The 17,525-nt window shown below is 35.3% G+C and overlaps 1 protein-coding gene across 1 annotated transcript; it reads left to right on the forward strand.

Moving 5' to 3' along the window:
* Nucleotides 1-2,073: 2,073 nt before the first annotated feature.
* On the forward strand, nucleotides 2,074-12,830 carry LOC122056296 (protein arginine N-methyltransferase 5-like). The gene is made up of 24 exons (XM_042618189.1): nucleotides 2,074-2,402; nucleotides 2,488-2,669; nucleotides 3,623-3,737; nucleotides 4,248-4,357; nucleotides 5,372-5,458; nucleotides 5,556-5,627; nucleotides 5,911-6,002; nucleotides 6,099-6,174; nucleotides 6,266-6,352; nucleotides 6,584-6,674; nucleotides 6,776-6,870; nucleotides 6,941-6,976; nucleotides 7,066-7,134; nucleotides 7,510-7,578; nucleotides 7,711-7,764; nucleotides 10,452-10,526; nucleotides 11,002-11,094; nucleotides 11,167-11,270; nucleotides 11,371-11,419; nucleotides 11,497-11,583; nucleotides 11,772-11,874; nucleotides 11,940-12,027; nucleotides 12,121-12,214; nucleotides 12,308-12,830. The coding sequence occupies exons 2-24, from the start codon at nucleotides 2,535-2,537 to the stop codon at nucleotides 12,389-12,391; spliced, it is 1,965 nt and encodes a 654-aa protein (XP_042474123.1). The 5' UTR covers nucleotides 2,074-2,402; nucleotides 2,488-2,534; the 3' UTR covers nucleotides 12,392-12,830.
* Nucleotides 12,831-17,525: the final 4,695 nt, after the last annotated feature.

Genomic DNA, 17,525 nt, shown 5'->3' on the forward strand with positions numbered 1-17,525 from the left:
TAATAATTGTAAAGGATTTTTCCTAAATACTACCTAGAAATCAAATGAAAGTGGACGAAGATTCACGATTCATGTAACTAATTTTTATCAATTTAGTTAGTTAGAAAAAAGGAATAGAGATTTTCTGATCCGCTGTATTGATTAGAGGATTCAATGATCTCTATCGATTAAATAGATGAGGATTATTAAATCCCTTCCATCATTATCCTTGGTCCATCCGAGAATGATATAAAATCAATGACTAGCTTTGCAAGATCCGTATTGTAATTTTTTTAATTATTAAATAATTAAGAATTGAGAGAATATTAATAATCGGTAAAGGATTTTTCATAAATACTATCCATAGAAATCAAATGAGAGTCGACGAAGATTCACAGTTTATGTAACTAATTTTTTTATCAATTTAGTTGGTTAGAAAAGGAACAGAAATTTTTTTATCCAATGTACTGATTAGAGGAGGATTCATCTCTATTAACCAAGTATCTTATATTGTGGTAGAAGTTGAATACATTCGCCCTCAGTGTCTTTGTCAATTCGTCCCAAGGTCAATACGGAAAAGGTAAATTACGGGCGGCTACTAGCCTTTGGAATAATGACTAGCATATAAAGGAGATATTTAGCTCGATTTTATTGAGATTCGAATCTTAGATTTCATTATAGTAACATCTCATATGCTGGCCACTAAATTCATCCGAAGGGAGAACCAATTATCTTATATGATCCATCCTTGGACTGTAAATTACTGTCTGGAGGATTGGCTGAGAAAAAGGTGTGATTTAGGGGGCGTTTGGTTTAGGGTAATAGGAGTGGGGAATGAGAATGAGAATCATTGATTCCCATTGTTAATGTTTGGATTATAGAAATAGGAATACAAATAAGGGAATGAATCCTTGAAATTGGGTAATGACTCATTCTCATGTACCTCCCTTTCAATGAGTCATTACCCTATTTTCATCAATCAAAATATTCCCTTATTCCAAAAATACCCTTGACTTAAAACTAAAATTTTCTCCATTAATATCAAATATCAAAATATATTTATTTATTTTTTCTTTCATATCACTTATCTCTCTTTATTCTCTCTCATTATATTTTCTCTCTCATCATAGTTTCTCTCTCATCATTTTATCACACACTTTCTCTCTCCTCAATCTCTTCCATCGCACTCTCTTCCTTCTTTTGTTCCTCATCACACTTTCTCTCTCCTCAATCTCTCCCATCACACTCTCTTTTCTCTTTTTTCTCATCACACTTTCTCTCTCATCCTACTTTCTCTCTCCTCAATCTCTCTTATCACACTTCATTCTTTTTTTTCCTCAACACACTTTCTCTCTCATCACACTTTTTCTCTCATCATACTTTCTCTCTCCTCAATCTCTCCCATCATATTCACTGTTTTTTTCTCTCACCATACTTTCTCTCTCCTCAATCTCTCTCCTCACTCTCTCTCCTCATTTTTTTCTCACTATATTTTCTCTCTCTTCATTCTCTCCTATCATACTTTCTCTCACATCATATTTTCTCTCATCATGCTCTCTCCAATCACACTCTTTTTTTTCATTTTCTCTCATCACACTTTCTCTCTCTTCATTCTTTCTTATCACACTTTTTCTCTCATAATACTTTTCTCTCATCATATTTTTCTCTCACATTCATCTTTCTCTCACATCTAATTTTTTCTCTTATTTTCCTTTAAGGGTAAAAAAGGAAACTTTGATTTATTCCGATAGAAGATATACAACTAACCAAACATTGCTTTTAAGAGTGATATCCATATTCATACCCATTCCCATTCCACAATACAATGATTCCCATTCCGATTCCTATTCCTAAGAAAGAACCAAACACCCCCTTATTTGATTTTAATTTAATCAGTTCGGTCTACTGAATTTTAAACGGATTACTGAGCGACCGGACTGGAAGAGAAAGTGAGATTTTTAAATTTGTGGGTGTATTTCTGGAATTTGGGACGAGAGGTCTTACCTGGAGTTTCTGAAAATGGGTCGAGTATTTTAGAAAATTACCTTTAAAGTGAATTAAGAAAATTATAAAACTATATATGAAATTGACCCTCCGCAATTATATAAATCGACGGGTTCTTCGGCGTTGAGCGCGAGGTGAAACCCTGCTTAAACCCTATTCCTCGCCGCCTCGCTGTTCTCCTCCTCGCTCCTCGGAGTTTGGTGGCGAAAGGAAGCGTCTTGTGTCCTTCTTGTCGGGATCTTTCTCTGGATTCTTTGTAGCCGTCTTTTGAGTCGTTGCTAGTCGACGAGGTGCTTGTACGGCGGTTCCTGGATCCTCTTTCTTCCGCTTAGATTTGTGGTCGGAATTGAGCTGAAGCCCTCTGAATTTAAACTTCACTAGCAGCTTGTACTAAAAAAAGGAGAAAGCAATCACGTTCTGTAAGAATATCCTGTTTCTCTGCTAAGTCGTTGGAGTTTTCTCGTGCTTTCTTTACTCAGAGATCCTTACTGCCTCTTTCTTTAGAGCGCATTTTTATTCAGTGGGAGAATTCAGACTGTTTTGATTCCAAAATGCCGCTTGGGCAGAGACCAGGAGACAAAAGTGAGTCACGATATTGTGGAATTGAGACGGAATTCCATGATGATATGCCTCAGCTGCTCACTTATAGTCTTTCTGGTGGCTTCGACTTTGTAGTGGCTCCTCTGGTTAGTAACCGTCACTGCTCTATTCTTTTCTTCTCATTTTATTGCCAATAAATAAACCTTATGCTTGAGTTTTGTGCATGGTATCATTTTCACCTTATTTAAAAGTTTTGATATTTCTTTGAGTCTTGATAATTTGTAATTCTAGCTAAATCGCCAGTAGAAAAATAGTCAGATTAATGAGTTGCATAGTAGTTGGATGTTAGGTTTATATTAGCAGTTATCAAGCACATACGCAGTGAAAAATTTTGGCATCCAACTTGGAGATTGAGAATTGAACCTTTCGATTGCTTTGACAGTCATGACAGTCTTTAGCAATGGGTGAATTGAATAGTTGGAGAATATTGGATACTAAGTATAGTGGGATTGCATGGATGAATAATTAAAATCAACGAATTAACTAAACAGTTATCATGTAACATACAAGCTTTTGCTCAAATCCAGAACTAGTGGTATATGATTCAACCTCTTTTTTCCACGTTTGTCGTCTATTATATGTACTCCACTATCTCTTTGAATGCTTCATAAGTTATATTAAGTCTTCTAATTTTACAATGCATTCCTGATAAGTCAAAATTCAGTGTTGCATTCATTCAAATATTACATTTTTTGGCATTTGCCATGAGATACAATTTAGATTGCCATAGGTGCTACAAGATAGTTCACTGAATAAGTGAACCACTAGTTTACGTATTGGCTAGCTGTTGAAGCTCTTTTGTCTCCATTTATCAATATGCTTCTTTCTTGGTTAGACTAACAAAAAAATTAAAAGATTCACAAAAGTCATTTAATGTTTAGGACATTGAGAAATGCAGTTGCTAATGTTAGTTGCTGAATTTCATAGGTCCACCCGCTTTATAGTTGTATCAAGTTAATATGGTTGGCTTTTATATATAGAATGTGTTTTTTTCCTTTGACCTGCCCTGTTTAGCTTGTACTTTTAACTACTTGTTCAGGTCGACCCTAGCTATAGGCCTTCCATCAGAAATAACAATGGCGGCGCTACCATTTTACCTGTTTCAGCATCTGATTTGGTTCTTAATCCTTCTCAGTGGAGCAGTCATGTTGTTGGTATGTTTCGCTTGCAATTATTGCTCTGCTTGTGCTGTTGATATGTGTTTACGTAATTTCTTTCTATTTATTTTGATATGCTTCTAGTGTTGATACAATTGGTGTTTAAACTAGTTTAAGAAACCTTCATTTTGCTCACCTTAAACCAGCACTCTTTAGTTTGTAAGTTCAAAATTTTTGTACTTCTCCTTCGCGTTGTCTTCTTCCTCTCCCTTCATTTCCAGCAATGCAACAGGCCAACACTGGTAAATATGTTTCAGCAGAGGTTGTCATTGCTTCAAAACCGTTCCAATTAGTGGCCTAAACTAGTTCAGGAATTAGCATTTTGCACCTTGCTTGTTTGTTAATTTTGCAAGCAAAGTTAACTAATCATGGATTGCATATTTTGTTCCAGTTGGCAACTCTTTTGGCTTGTTAAGTATTATGTTATTGACTATTGCATGTTAGTACTTGACAACTGATATGCTGACTATATTTATTTGTTTCTGATAACTGAACATTTTTTGCTAGGTAAAATTAGTTCTTGGATTGATTTAGATTCAGACAATGAAGAAGTTCGATTAGATTCTGAAATTACATTGAAGCAAGAAATTGCATGGGCTTCACATCTATCGTTGCAGGTTTTCTACTCATTCCCAAATATTATTTCTTGGTGTAGGCTTTTTTACATGCTCAGATGTGCAACATTGTGCCTAATGTTCTTGTGTGTGTTTATTCTTATTATTATTTGCTTAGTACCACATGGAATTCAAATATGTTGTTGTGGGGTTAATTGACTTAGTTTGACTCTGCCTCTTTATCCTATGGTTCCTTAATAATGGTAAATATTTGTGAGCATTGCCATTTGAGTTCTTTTTTAGTACTCTCATCTTTTCACACAGAATGCACATTGAGTGCTCTGTTTAATTTGCTTCAATTTTAGCAAATTGTTTGAGGATGTTTTGTTGATGAGATGTATGAACAGATTGTATTTGTCGAATTGCCTCCCTGTAACTTTTTGTTTCTGTTATCCTTTATCTTGGTGCTTTTTTGGATCCTTGTTTTGGAATCTCCTAAAATATGTTTATATAATAATACACTTTTTATACTCTGATAAGTTTCTTTAATTGTATCATCTAACTGCAAATTTTAGCACTCTAAAACAATAGAGATATATTTATAATTCAGAAGGTTCTCAATTCCATTTGTTTTCTTTTCCAAACCTTTTTAAGTATGCTGCATGATGCCCAATATAATTAGCTCTACTTCTTTCATATATGCTTTTAAAAGGAATGATGTCCTTAAAATTGTACTTTTTTTTTACAAAAATGCAATTTTAATCCTTTGTGGAAAATAAATTTGAGGGACAACTAGATTGCTTGAACTTTTTTGTTGGAGACTCATAAACTATTTGATCTATAAGATATGGAAATAAGGACTAAGTGGTGATAGGAGTGAAAAATGAACAATTTTACTGGGACAACAAAAGGAGATGTTGCTGCTTTTCATTGAGATACTGATATCAGTTATTGCCATCCACAAAGCTCAAATGACAGAAAAATACCTTTATCAAAAATCAAATGGCTGAGACTACCAATTTGATCTGCATTCTTCAAACAATAGTTTGTTGATATACTTCCAAATCTTTGTAACAGGCTTGCATTTTACCCGCTCCTAGGAGAGGTTCCTGTGGTAATTACGCAAGATGTGTGAATCAGATCTTACAAGGAAACAACATGCAGGTTTGTTGCTTCAGCATAATTTCTTATTTTGTTCAGGGTGATGTGGTGCCTTTTATTCTTTTCTATATTCTCTTACTTTTTTTTTTCCTTTTATAAGTTGTGGCTTAGAGTACCATTGGAAAAATCTGAGATCGTGGATGGATCTACAGATGCAGATTGTGACCTTACTGTAAGTAGAGTTTCAGACACTGCCTAACTTATACTGCTTCTTTTATAGGTTGAACTATTAGGACCTATATTTCAATTCTGAATATTCATTTTCCTTCAGTGAATTACTATTCATGGGATAAGTTTAGTGTTTGCCGCTAATGCAGTCTTTTGATTAGCCACTACAACCACAACTTTTTCAAACCCATATATGCCTATCTGGATGTGGTGGTTTCACATCTGGTCTTGTAGGAAATGCAATATCTCTGCCGTCTGCTATGGTCTTAAGTTCCTTTATTTCACAGGGTGGAAGAATGCTTGATTCATGGGAATGCTGGAATACATTTAGACTGCTCTGTGAGCATCATAGTCAGCTAGGTGTAGCTCTTGATATTTTGTAAGTTGGGCTAGTTCCTTTATGTTTTTTTATACTCTATAAATTAATGCTTGATGGTTCTCAAACTTGGATGTGGTGTTGGAAACCATGGATCAGGAGTTCTCTACCATGTAACAACTCTGTCTGGCGTTGGTTCGGAGAGCCTGTTCGAGCAGCTATTGTTCATACCAATGTGCATTCTCTCAACTTTGAATATTTAATTTGGATGCTACCTGATCTGTTTTGTTTTTACTCAAGTTCTGACTGTTTTTTTTTTAAATTAGTCCTTCTTGACAAATGCTAGAGGATACCCCTGTTTATCTAAGCGGCATCAGAAATTGATAACAGGATTTTTTAATCATTCTGTTCAGGTGAGTTTTTCTTTGTAGTTTTTTACTTTCTTACTACGAGACTTTCACTATTTCTTAATCCATGATTTTCTTCTGTTTTATGTTACCTGTATTTATTAAAATTTTAGTCTGCACTTCTCATCTTGTTTTTAATTTCTTTGATTGCTATTGCTTTTGTACATTTGTCAACACATTCATGCAGTCTTCTTATTTCTTATTGTTCTTATGGTCCTTGATTCATTGTTTTTTCAGATAGTAATTTCTGGAAGCTTACTTCACAATATTGCTGGCGATAGCGGCGATGAAGTTTTGCCCGCTATTGATGATGATAGTCCCATTGAAGGTCTGGTTTTACTCATGGCTAATTGAAGTTGTATATTACTAAATTTGTTGATTAGTTATGCCATGATTCATCTGTATACTTGATTACCTGTATTTGTTCAGCTTTACCTGCCCGGCATGAATTGAAGCCTTATCTGGACTATGTTGCATACCTCTACCAAAGATTGGATCCGCTCCCTGAGCAAGAGAGGTTTGAGGTAGTAATGATGGCATGGTTTCCTTATTGTCTGATTTATCATTGTTTGACTTATTAAGTTGCTCTTACAGCTTGGTTATAGGGACTTTTTGCAATCACCATTGCAGGTTAGTTTTGTTAGACTCTTCTATCAATCTGTTAGTTATTCTCTTTGCTAAGGGAAGTCTTATATATTAATGGCTATATTTTATTGCAGCCTCTCATGGATAATCTGGAGGCTCAAACTTATGAGACATTCGAGAAAGATGTAGTCAAGTATAGTCAGGTTTGTATTCTGAGTCCATTAGCTATGTTGTGACAAGTTGCAATGGCAACTGAATTTCTGGCATGTATCTTCTTCAATATGACTTTAAGGCTCCTGTAATGCAGCAGAATATTTAGTAATTTATTTTTACAACACTGTATTCTTGTTGGAAACTAGTACGGACAAGTATAAGGCTGTAAAAAGATTGCTAGATGATGTGCTAGTTGCTCATTTGTGAAATATTGGTGAAAAACATGTATGCCTATGAACAAGTTATAGGATAAACTGGGAAAGCACTTTTTTTTTCTGGTTTTTAGTAAATTCTCAATCATTTTTTCTCTCTTTTTGTTACTTTTAGCATGTGCATGATGCTAATATTGTGTGATAGCATTGCAGTATCAGAGAGCAATTTGTAAAGCATTGATTAACAGGGTCCCAGATGAGCAAGCATCAACAACAATAACAGTTAACACCTTTAATTTCCCTTTGTTACATCTGTGTCCTTGGAGGTTTTTGATAATTAATGGTCATGTCAATGCCAAAAAATCTTCCATCCCCCTTTTTATAAGCAGCTAACATGTTTTTCTCCTATAAAAGGTACTAATGGTTGTAGGAGCTGGACGAGGACCACTTGTAAGAGCGTCTTTGCAGGTAATTTCTTTTTCTTTGCTGTTATAGGTATTGAGCTAATTGAGTTATTAGGCAAAATGAATTTAGTCCCTATTATTAGTTGGAGGTTTAGGGTCTGAAACTGTGTCCTATATATGCCCGCATATACTGGTTATTTTATACGAATAAGGCAATCAATTTTCTTTTCTTCAAACTTAACATAATATCAAAGATTAAAAGTTTACCATTTAAAGTTACAGTTTTCCAAAAGAGGTATTACATTTAGGGGGAGCCGGGGAGGTGGTCTCCATCATCTTTGCTGCATGTGGCCTCCCTTCATTCTTTTCTCCCCCTTTCCTTACTCAAGCCCTTGCTGCACAAAATTATGTCACTTCATTGAATTCTTATCTTGTTCAAGTTATCTTTTTTGCACGCCCAACAATGTGTCAAAGTCCCTCTGCACATCCAGCAATGCATCGGACTCCTGTCATAACATCTTTAGGCATTTCTTTTTGCCTCAAGCAAGCAATAGCCAACTACCTTTCCAGCTGTTCCTTCATCCTGTGAAGTCCAGCTGCTGCCACCACTTTAGGTGATCTTTGGCTTTCTTCGCCTGTTTCTCCTCCAAGCAGGCTGATCTAGTCTTACCTCCATGAGCCCTGAGAAGTCATGTGCTTCCTCTTAATGACATCTAGTGCATGCAAGTGGCAACCATGCAAGAACACACGCAACTGTCCCCCAGCAACTCCCCTTGCTCTCTCTGCTTGTGGATCTCGTGCAGCAACAACAAATGTAGTGATTCATCACCATAACATGTGCACCTTACCCAGTGGTAGATCTGGCCATACCTCCACTGGCACTACTGCTCTTCCACTTCCTTGATCTCTTGACAACTGCCTGCCAAACCCACCTCTCTCTCATCAGTTAGATCAAACATCTCATGTAGTTTTGGAGGTCCAAAGGTTTCTGATTCAACCTGAAAGTCCAATTCCTTTTTCTTTAATTTTAAGGTATCCATATTCTGACATTTATATGCTTATCCTTTGTATCTTTCTGCCTGTGCATAAATAGCTTTCCCAACTACATGATTGTTGTAAGTTGTGCAGTGAACACCTTTCTACTCCCAAACTTCATCTAGTTTCTCATCTCTTTCACTTCTCCTTCTATGCCCTTTTTGTCTTTGCTACTCCTCGTATCTCACTCCTCATGCCTTCTCAACTGTTATCTTATGCTGCTTATTTCTTTGCTTATTGTTCTTCCAGATCTGGTTTGCTTGCATATTCTTCTTCAACTGACAGCTTGTGAGAGGATTTTTGCAGATTACAGACTCTTTGCTAGAATCTCTTCTTTTTGCTTGCTTGTTTCCAGCAACTACATTTGCTTTATGTCTAGAATATGCAAAAGTGTGTTTTTTTCCTTGCTGCTTCTTTCCAGCAATTACATCTTTGCTTCTATGATATGCAAGGGCAGAACTTTCTTCTATGAATCTAGATGTTGTCCTCTGTATCGTGTCTCCATTTGTGTTCTTTAGGATGTGTCAAAGAGGGGGAAGCTATGGCATTTGGCTTCTTTAAGATGCTTCTTGTGCTTTTGTACTCTAGTCTCTTTTGCACCTTCTTGGAACTGTTTTTCTCTTCTTTTTTTAACACACTATCCATTTCCAAGGAATACACAAATTGAGAAAAACATCATATTTTTTGTTTGTTGCTTCCAAGTTCCAACCAATTGAGCTGTTCTATTCATTTCTAATGAAAATTGGAACAAAGAAAACATCATGTTTTATCAATTTACTACTTTCAGCAAAAGTTTGAGCTGTGGTATTCATCTTTCCTTAGGATTCTCAAATGCTTTCATTGTAGCATGCACAGATTCAGAAATCCATTTTAGAGATTTGTTTTTGAGATCTCTTGTCATCCTCATTTCACTTCATTTCTCTATTTTGTTCTTTCTTTATCTATGTGTTGACCTGAGGTAGATATCGTTTGACCATGTGCTGATTTGAGATTAAAGGAATCATTGGTCTAATTCTTTGTTAACTTCTTAAGTTTTATTTCAGCTAACTTCAACTGCCATTGTAAGTTATTTTTGTTTCCATTTAGTTTTTGTGTATCCTTGCAATGATATATTTACTTCAATTTTTGAATTAATTCCCCCTTTATTGTATAATTAACGTGATTTACATTCTTTTTTTTTTGCATCAATATTATTTGCTATTCCTTATTTATTCCCCAAAGCAATATTAGACTTGTTTTCGCATAACCATTTGATCAAATTTTTAATGCTAATAAATTATATGTCAAAGTTCATGAAAATCCTCTTAGCCATATGTTTTTGGACTATATCATGGAACATTTACTAGCTAAAATCTTTCTGTAAAATTTACCTTGCCATTTGGTTTAATAACAACGATCTTTCTTAGTGTTAGGTAGTTAATGTTGTTATTAGTTTTGACTAGTTTATTGGTTCAGATGTTTAAGATGGCATAAAACTTGAAGCAAGCCTCCTCATACTCTTTCTCATTCAGGAGTATAATAGGCCAAGAGTAATGTAATCCACAAATGCCATAAAACTCAAAGCAAGTCTTTTCTTACTCTATATTATTCAGGAGTAAAAGACCAGGAGCGGTCTATTCTTACTGATTTTATTGTATATATATACCTGTCCGTATTTTTTTTTTTATTTGGATATTTGTGGTTTTAAAAAGTTTTTATGCATTATTCATATCATAGGCTGCAGAAGAAACAGGTCGGAAATTGAAAGTTTATGCGGTAGAGAAAAATCCCAATGCTGTCATCACACTCCATGTGAGTCCTTTTCTTTTTCTAATTCTAGGTGCAATGACTTCTCCTGAATATTATTCTATTTGTGCTGATTATTCTTAACATGATGGCTACTTGATTACTTCTCCTTTGTATTTAGCTCCTAAAATCTATAGGCCCTTCGAATTTCATGATTTATATATATAAAAAAAAAGAGTTTTTACTATTTGAACAACAAAGGAATTTTTCCTTTATTTTGACCAAATATTTTTAAGTACCTATAGGAGAGGTTTCCATTCTCAGTAATATGCTCATTATGAAGTGGTGTGGTGGTGGTTAGTCGCTAAATGAGCTACCTATGGATTGTAATTATCTGCCACCTAGTCATGCACCTGGGATGCAAATGTTAAATTGGATGCTATTTCTACTAGCATTGGATGTGTTTTGTAATTTGTAGAACTAAACATGGTAAATAAGGTGATAGTTCTGAATTGTGTGGAACTCTCTGATTATCTAACAGAGCTTGGTAAAACTGGAAGGTTGGGAAGATGCTGTCACCATAATTTCTAGTGACATGCGTTGTTGGAATGCCCCAGAAAAAGCTGATATATTGGTAAGGAGCTTCAACATTTTGGTCACTTCAGTGCTATAATAGAGTTGATAGTGATGATGTGATCCAACCTAGGTGAGTGAGTTACTGGGATCATTTGGTGATAATGAACTCTCCCCTGAATGTCTTGATGGAGCACAGAGGTTCTTGAAACCTGACGGCATTTCTATTCCGTCATCGTGAGTTCTTATTTACTCACAGCCAATGAGAATTTCTTGGTTCTAGTAGTTCTAGTATCGCATTTGATATGAAGATCTTAATTCTGGTTGTTCTCTCCAGGTATACAAGTTTTCTACAACCAGTGACAGCAACAAAACTGTATAACGATGTAAGTCTTAACAAAGCCGAAAAGGATTCATCTCTAATTTTGGCCGTGCATGTGTTTATGTAAATTTGTTTATGCAGGTGAAGTCCCATAAAGACCTTGCACATTTTGAGACTGCATATGTTGTAAAACTGCACCGTGTAGCTAGGCTTGCTCCTACTCTGCCTGTGAGAACTTGCCTGCATACAACTTTTCGAACTAGCGACTTTTTTTCATAAAGCAGTTGGCTGATCATTACTTGATCATTCTTTTGGTCGTTATTGTTATTTATGGTGCATAACTTGGTATCTAATCATATGTTCCTCTGGCTTCTATTTAACTTTTCTTCTCTGAGAAACTAGTTATACTTAATTAGGTATTTACATTTGCTCACCCGGAATACTCCAATAAAGGCAATGAAAGGTATAAGAAGCTTCGATTTGAGATACCGTTGGACACTGGATCTGCTGTGGTGCATGGTAAGCTGCTAAGTTGGCTGCTCTGTAGTTTATGGAACTTTTGCTTTTGACATTCGTTTGGATAGGTTTTGCTGGTTATTTTGATGCAACTCTCTATAGCGACGTTCATCTTGGCATTGAACCATCCACTCTAACACCTAATATGTTTAGCTGGTACATGTGATCTCTGATCCATCCCTTATGAACTGGCTAATAACATACGTATGCATAGGCTACTGATGCACAAATTTTCTTCTTCGCTTCCAGGTTCCCCATATTCTTTCCTCTTCGAGAACCTCTCTATGTTCCTAGAGGGTCTACAATAGAAGTTCACTTTTGGCGGCGCTCTGGTGCTACCAAGGTTCTTCCATTGTTTAGTTTTTGTACAGGATTTGGCACATCCCATCCCATTTGTTGTTTTACTTGAGGTACCATTTTGCTCTTTCATGTGCAGGTTTGGTACGAGTGGTGTGTGACTTCACCCTCCACTTCACCGATTCATAACAGCAACGGTCGTTCATACTGGGTCGGACTATGAGTTCTGCACGCACCACTGTTATCATGTTCGACCGTGGGCTGGTTGAATGCAAAGGAGCATCCCAACCCCCGATATCCTCAATCTCACATCTGCATTTGTGCCTGAAAGGCTGAAACCAATATTGGAAGATCAAAACCAGCAAAACATTACTGAAATCTGTTAACATGATGTCTAAAAATCAGATGTCAATCAAATTTTTTCAAAGTATTTGTTTGTTTTTTTTGCCAGTGCTTCATTATGCTATCAATGACATGAGTTTGGATAGTGAGCAATCTGCTGAACATGCTCTTCAAAAATAGTGGTAATTGCTTCACCATTTGTCAGCCTAGCAGTTTAGTGTTTTGTTTAGTTTGGTTGATGTCTAGTTGAATTTTCAATTGAAATGCTATGGGTTTGGCACTTTTGTTGCATTGCAAAAACTAAGAATTTTAGTTTTTCACATTGTTTATTTATTTATTTATACTTTGAATGCAAATGCGTGTTAAAAAAACATTCTCCTTCTTGGATCAATAAACTTTCAGAACCATGTTCTGTCAGCATAAACAGTAGAGTTAGTCAACAAATGAAGAAACAGGTGGTGGCAAAGGTCAGAGATTGCGGCATAAAGCAAAGATCAATCACATGCGTTTGAAAACAGTGGTCCATAAAGAATTGAAAGAGGGTGCAGAAAAACATAGGAGAATCCAATGATTGGAACAGCTAAGTCAGTTCATTTACAAGACTCAAGTGAGGAGGAAAATCAACTAGATGGAAAAGCTCAGGTGTTTGTTGTCTGCATTGCTCTTACTGGCGACAAGCCTTCTTTGCATCAGTGATTTCAGTAACTTCAGTCAAGCAAGGAAGCTGCTGTCCACCGGAGAAGGCCTTGTCGCTGTGAAAGTAGACTGGACATCGAAGCTCGGAAGGCATGCAGGGGTGAGTTTCAGGAGGATTCCACCCTCGGCCTCAAATCCATCACACAACAAGTAAGCTTTTGCACTCGAGTAAGCTCCCACTTCCTTGGATTGCTCTCGTCAATGACCTTAAAACTTAAGTTTACTTACATTTGGATAATGGATCATTTGTTCGTAAATTGAGTTTATCATTCGTGTTCTAGGTTGCGACCGACACAGAGAAGACACCTCTTGAGGGCGAGAACACTAAATTGAAATAGAAGAGATGGTGTTGCATCTGTTTAGAGATTTAACCTTAGTTGTGTGTTAACATTTTGTGTTTCTCCAACTTGCACTTAGACATGTTCTAGACTATCACAGAGCAAAACTATTTCCTATCTTTTAATAAGTCTCTCGTTGTTATTTTATAAGTCGATCAAGATTTAAAATCTCCTTATAAGTCAATCAAAATCATCTTACATTTCGAGTAAAATATGATACACTCATCCAAGTGGCCTATTATCTTGATCCTATGGTAAAATAACAGTAAATTATGAGGGGTATTTAGTTTTAGCATAATGATTCTTTGCATGAGGAGATCATATATCTAACGTGATATTTTGTATTTATTGAAAATTAATTTCAAAATCTATTAAAAATACTCATATCATGCCGTATCAATTGTGATATGAGGATAAAAGTGTTGATCCATGATAGTTGATTATAGTTGTCCTCCTTTATATTTTGGCTATTTATACTAATGGTTATTAGTTATTCGTTATTTATTTTTTTCTGTATTAATTTAGGGATGAGTTGACAGAGATGCTAGATGAGCGAATCATTTTATTTTATATTATATTATATGATATAATAGTTGATGAGAGGGAAAAGACCAGAAGAAAGATATTTAATATTTAATTACTTTAACTTAGAAGAAAATTAAATATTAAAAAGAAATTATTTTAATACAAATATTAACAACTGTTCTAAAGAACGGTATAAAAATATTGTTCTTGTGTTTTTTTTCTTTAATCTAGATATTGAACTTTTAAATTGACTAATCTTCATCCTTAAAGATGATCAATTTGGTCCTATAAAAATTTTTGATTGATTATTAGGATAATTCGAGAAATATAGATGAGTTCTAATAGATTATTTACCATTACGAATGGTTTGAATATCACGGATATATAATATATCCTGCTAAACTCGACTATTGTTCGGAATCGATGGTTCAACTGTTCGAAACTGATGGTTTAATGGTTCCTGGGGGTTGACTTTAACCTTAAAGGTGCGTTTACTTCAAGTCATCATCTATAACCTTGGTTATGTGATTGCCAAGTAATCATAACCAAGGTTATGGAGAATACAACATAACCTAATGTTGTTTAGTTTAATCCTAGATAATGTAATAAAAACTTGTTTGGTTGGAGGTTTTAATGTATAACCTAATTTAACATTTACTTTATTACCCCTGATTAGGTATTTTTACAGTTAAATTAATTTAATATTTGATTAATTTTTTAAAAATAAAATAAAATAAATTATTAATATTAATATTTAGTTACTATTATTTATTATTTTAGACGTAACTTTAGAAGGTCACAAAAGAATTTAATTCCACATTTACCATATTTTTTCTTAAAAAATAAAAATAAAATACAATTGATTAATCCAATCAAAATGTTCATACAATCCATATCTCCTTTACCATCAGGTCCTCTTTGCTAGAACTATCCAAGTGTGTCCATAAAGATGCCAAAGAATTCAACCAAAATCTTTATCTAACAATGAATGAGAATGGGAGTTCTGCTTTTTTGGTCTCTAGCAAAATAAAGTCGGGCTTCAGCTTCATGGATTCCTCATTTTGAGGTTGTGACTTGCAATGCATGGACATGGTGCTTCTTCCATGTGCTAATGAGGCGACCTTTAGGTGAGACCCATGAGCTTCAATTGTCAAAGAATCCAAAGCATAATTGATTCGAATTGTCTCCCGTTGCTATACTACAATTCTAGTTCTTGCCAAAAACAGACCAACAACTAATGCACTTCCAAAGAAAGCGTGCAATCCCACACAATAGTATTTTGTCATGAAAATGTTGATTTAATCATGCATTTAAAATGAATTGTTATAACAAAAAGGAATTGAAGAGAATTCGAAATAGTGTTGCATGCTAGGGACTGATGCTTACATTGTGATTTTTCTCAACAAAGTCAATAACTAGCTTTCCATTGAGATGGTTAGAGCTACAAGGAGCTAAACGAACACACAAAGTAAGTTGCAATCATCTATTTAACAATGAATCACTAGAAAAAAAATAAGACATCTAAATTAGAAGCACAATAAAGAAATATACAACAAGATTTGAATTATAAATTACTACATCACACAAATTCTATCCAAAATAGGAATCATCCAATAAGTTCAATCCAAAATGGTATTCATCCAACAAGTTTGTCTTAAATAATATCATAATTGTCAAAAACATATCAAAATATAAGATTCAACGACTTAATTCAAATATCTAATTCATTTTCTAATTGGTCGCATATGGGTTGATCTTGGAGAGATGTTTCATCACATATTCTCTCCTAAATGTCTTTGGCAATGCAAAGAAGTTATCAAATTGTGGTCATCCTTGAGAATGTACTCCTCGACATCCATAATTTCTTGTTGAGAAAATCAGAAAGTTCCATTAGCTCATCATATATCCTCATTTTTCTATCATTGTTCTCAGTCTGTTTCTTGAAGTAGGTGGAAATTCCCTTCATCTCCTCATTCGTCTCTGTAATAACAGTGACATACTTGCTAATCTCTCCTACCAAGTCACCTAGAACATCATCAAACTTCTTTTTTTTTCTAGTGGTTGCCTTGTTGTTTGATGGACAAAATGAATCTTGAGTCTCCATATCTGATTTCTTTGTTTCCTCTTTGACATATTCTTCATCTTTGTGAAATTCAGCATATTCATCTATTTCATACTCAAATGTGTTAGTTTCTTCATCACATAAATTGATATCTTCTACTGCATCAGCCAGGGTTTTTGCACCAACTTCTGTGGCACGATCTTTCCCCCACACAGACATTAAGTCGTCAAGGTGGGGGAACTCTTTGTTCCTTAAACCAACAGCAACCGGATGACTCTAATTTAAAATATATTATTAGCAAAAAAACTCACAATCATCAAAGAAATGAAAACCTTATGAAATTATGGAAAAAATTACCGTAACCCAATCATCAAACACATCCTTTGATGCAATGATACATTTCTCAACATCGCTCTACCCAAATCCACTGCTATGATTTATCATCTCGTTGATAGCGTGGAACTGCCTCTTCAGTAGCTTGTACCTTAACTCGACATGAGGGGTAGCCTTCAGATTGCTTGATGGCACTTTAGTAGCTATGAGTTTCTCTAAATGCAATAAGTACCTAGTTCTAAAACCATTCTCGCTCTTCCAAGCTAAATCTTTGCTTATCTCAACCAGACAGTCAACTAATGCAGCATCCTCTTGTTTTGTCCACAAGTGTTTGGTGCTATGAGTTTTTCTTTTAACCTTCATTGGCATTGAACTTTCTACAAGTTCAGTTGGGTTTAATAGAACTGGTTGTGATCAAGTTGGTACATCCTTGGTTGTTGCTACACCCTTTAGACTCTTTTGGCTCTTTCCTGCCATTAGAAACTGAAATTAAACAATCCAAATACAACATTGTGCATATGAAAAATATAATCTAATTGTTTAAATTGATAATATATAAATCCCAGATACAATCAAATGGTTTTGAAGGCGCTGTAATTCCATTCTGTTTCAATTTCCCTGTATAAAAATTGTGCAAGTACAGAACTTTTCATAGCAATCCGCATATTCGATCAGACATGTGTTTGATCAATCAAGCAAGTTCTTGACGGATCAAAGCACACCTTGATCGAAGTACAAGATCGCTGACCTCCTGTGCTGGTATTCAAAATCTATACAAAGAAAATCAAACTAATTACGCAGCGAAATTAAAGAACTAGTTGTACCTTTCCTTTGTAGCTAAAGACCTTTTGATCTTCTGCTGTATTCCTCTCCTATTCTTGGACGTTGTGTGGGTGACGATTTACCAAGATAACAAACACCCTTCTAATCGTTGGATCCAAACCGCTGATCACCAAGTGAAGCTTTACGATGGGGGTGCATTCTCCTCTTCTTCCTCTCCTCCAATCCGTCGGCCACCATGAGATCCTTGCAAGGAGAGGCGCCTGCCCTAGCAAGGAGGG

Source organism: Zingiber officinale, chromosome 3B (genome assembly GCF_018446385.1).
Source record: "Zingiber officinale cultivar Zhangliang chromosome 3B, Zo_v1.1, whole genome shotgun sequence".
Lineage (NCBI taxonomy): Eukaryota > Viridiplantae > Streptophyta > Magnoliopsida > Zingiberales > Zingiberaceae > Zingiber > Zingiber officinale.

Excerpts from the sequence above, each read along its gene's own strand:
- LOC122056296 (XM_042618189.1), top strand. The coding sequence starts at position 2,535 with ATGCCGCTTGGGCAGAGACCAGGAGACAAAAGTGAGTCACGATATTGT. Across the intron at positions 2,670-3,622 it reads ACTTTGTAGTGGCTCCTCTG|GTCGACCCTAGCTATAGGCC; the intron begins GTTAGTAACCGT and ends CTACTTGTTCAG. Across the intron at positions 11,420-11,496 it reads CAACAAAACTGTATAACGAT|GTGAAGTCCCATAAAGACCT; the intron begins GTAAGTCTTAAC and ends TTGTTTATGCAG.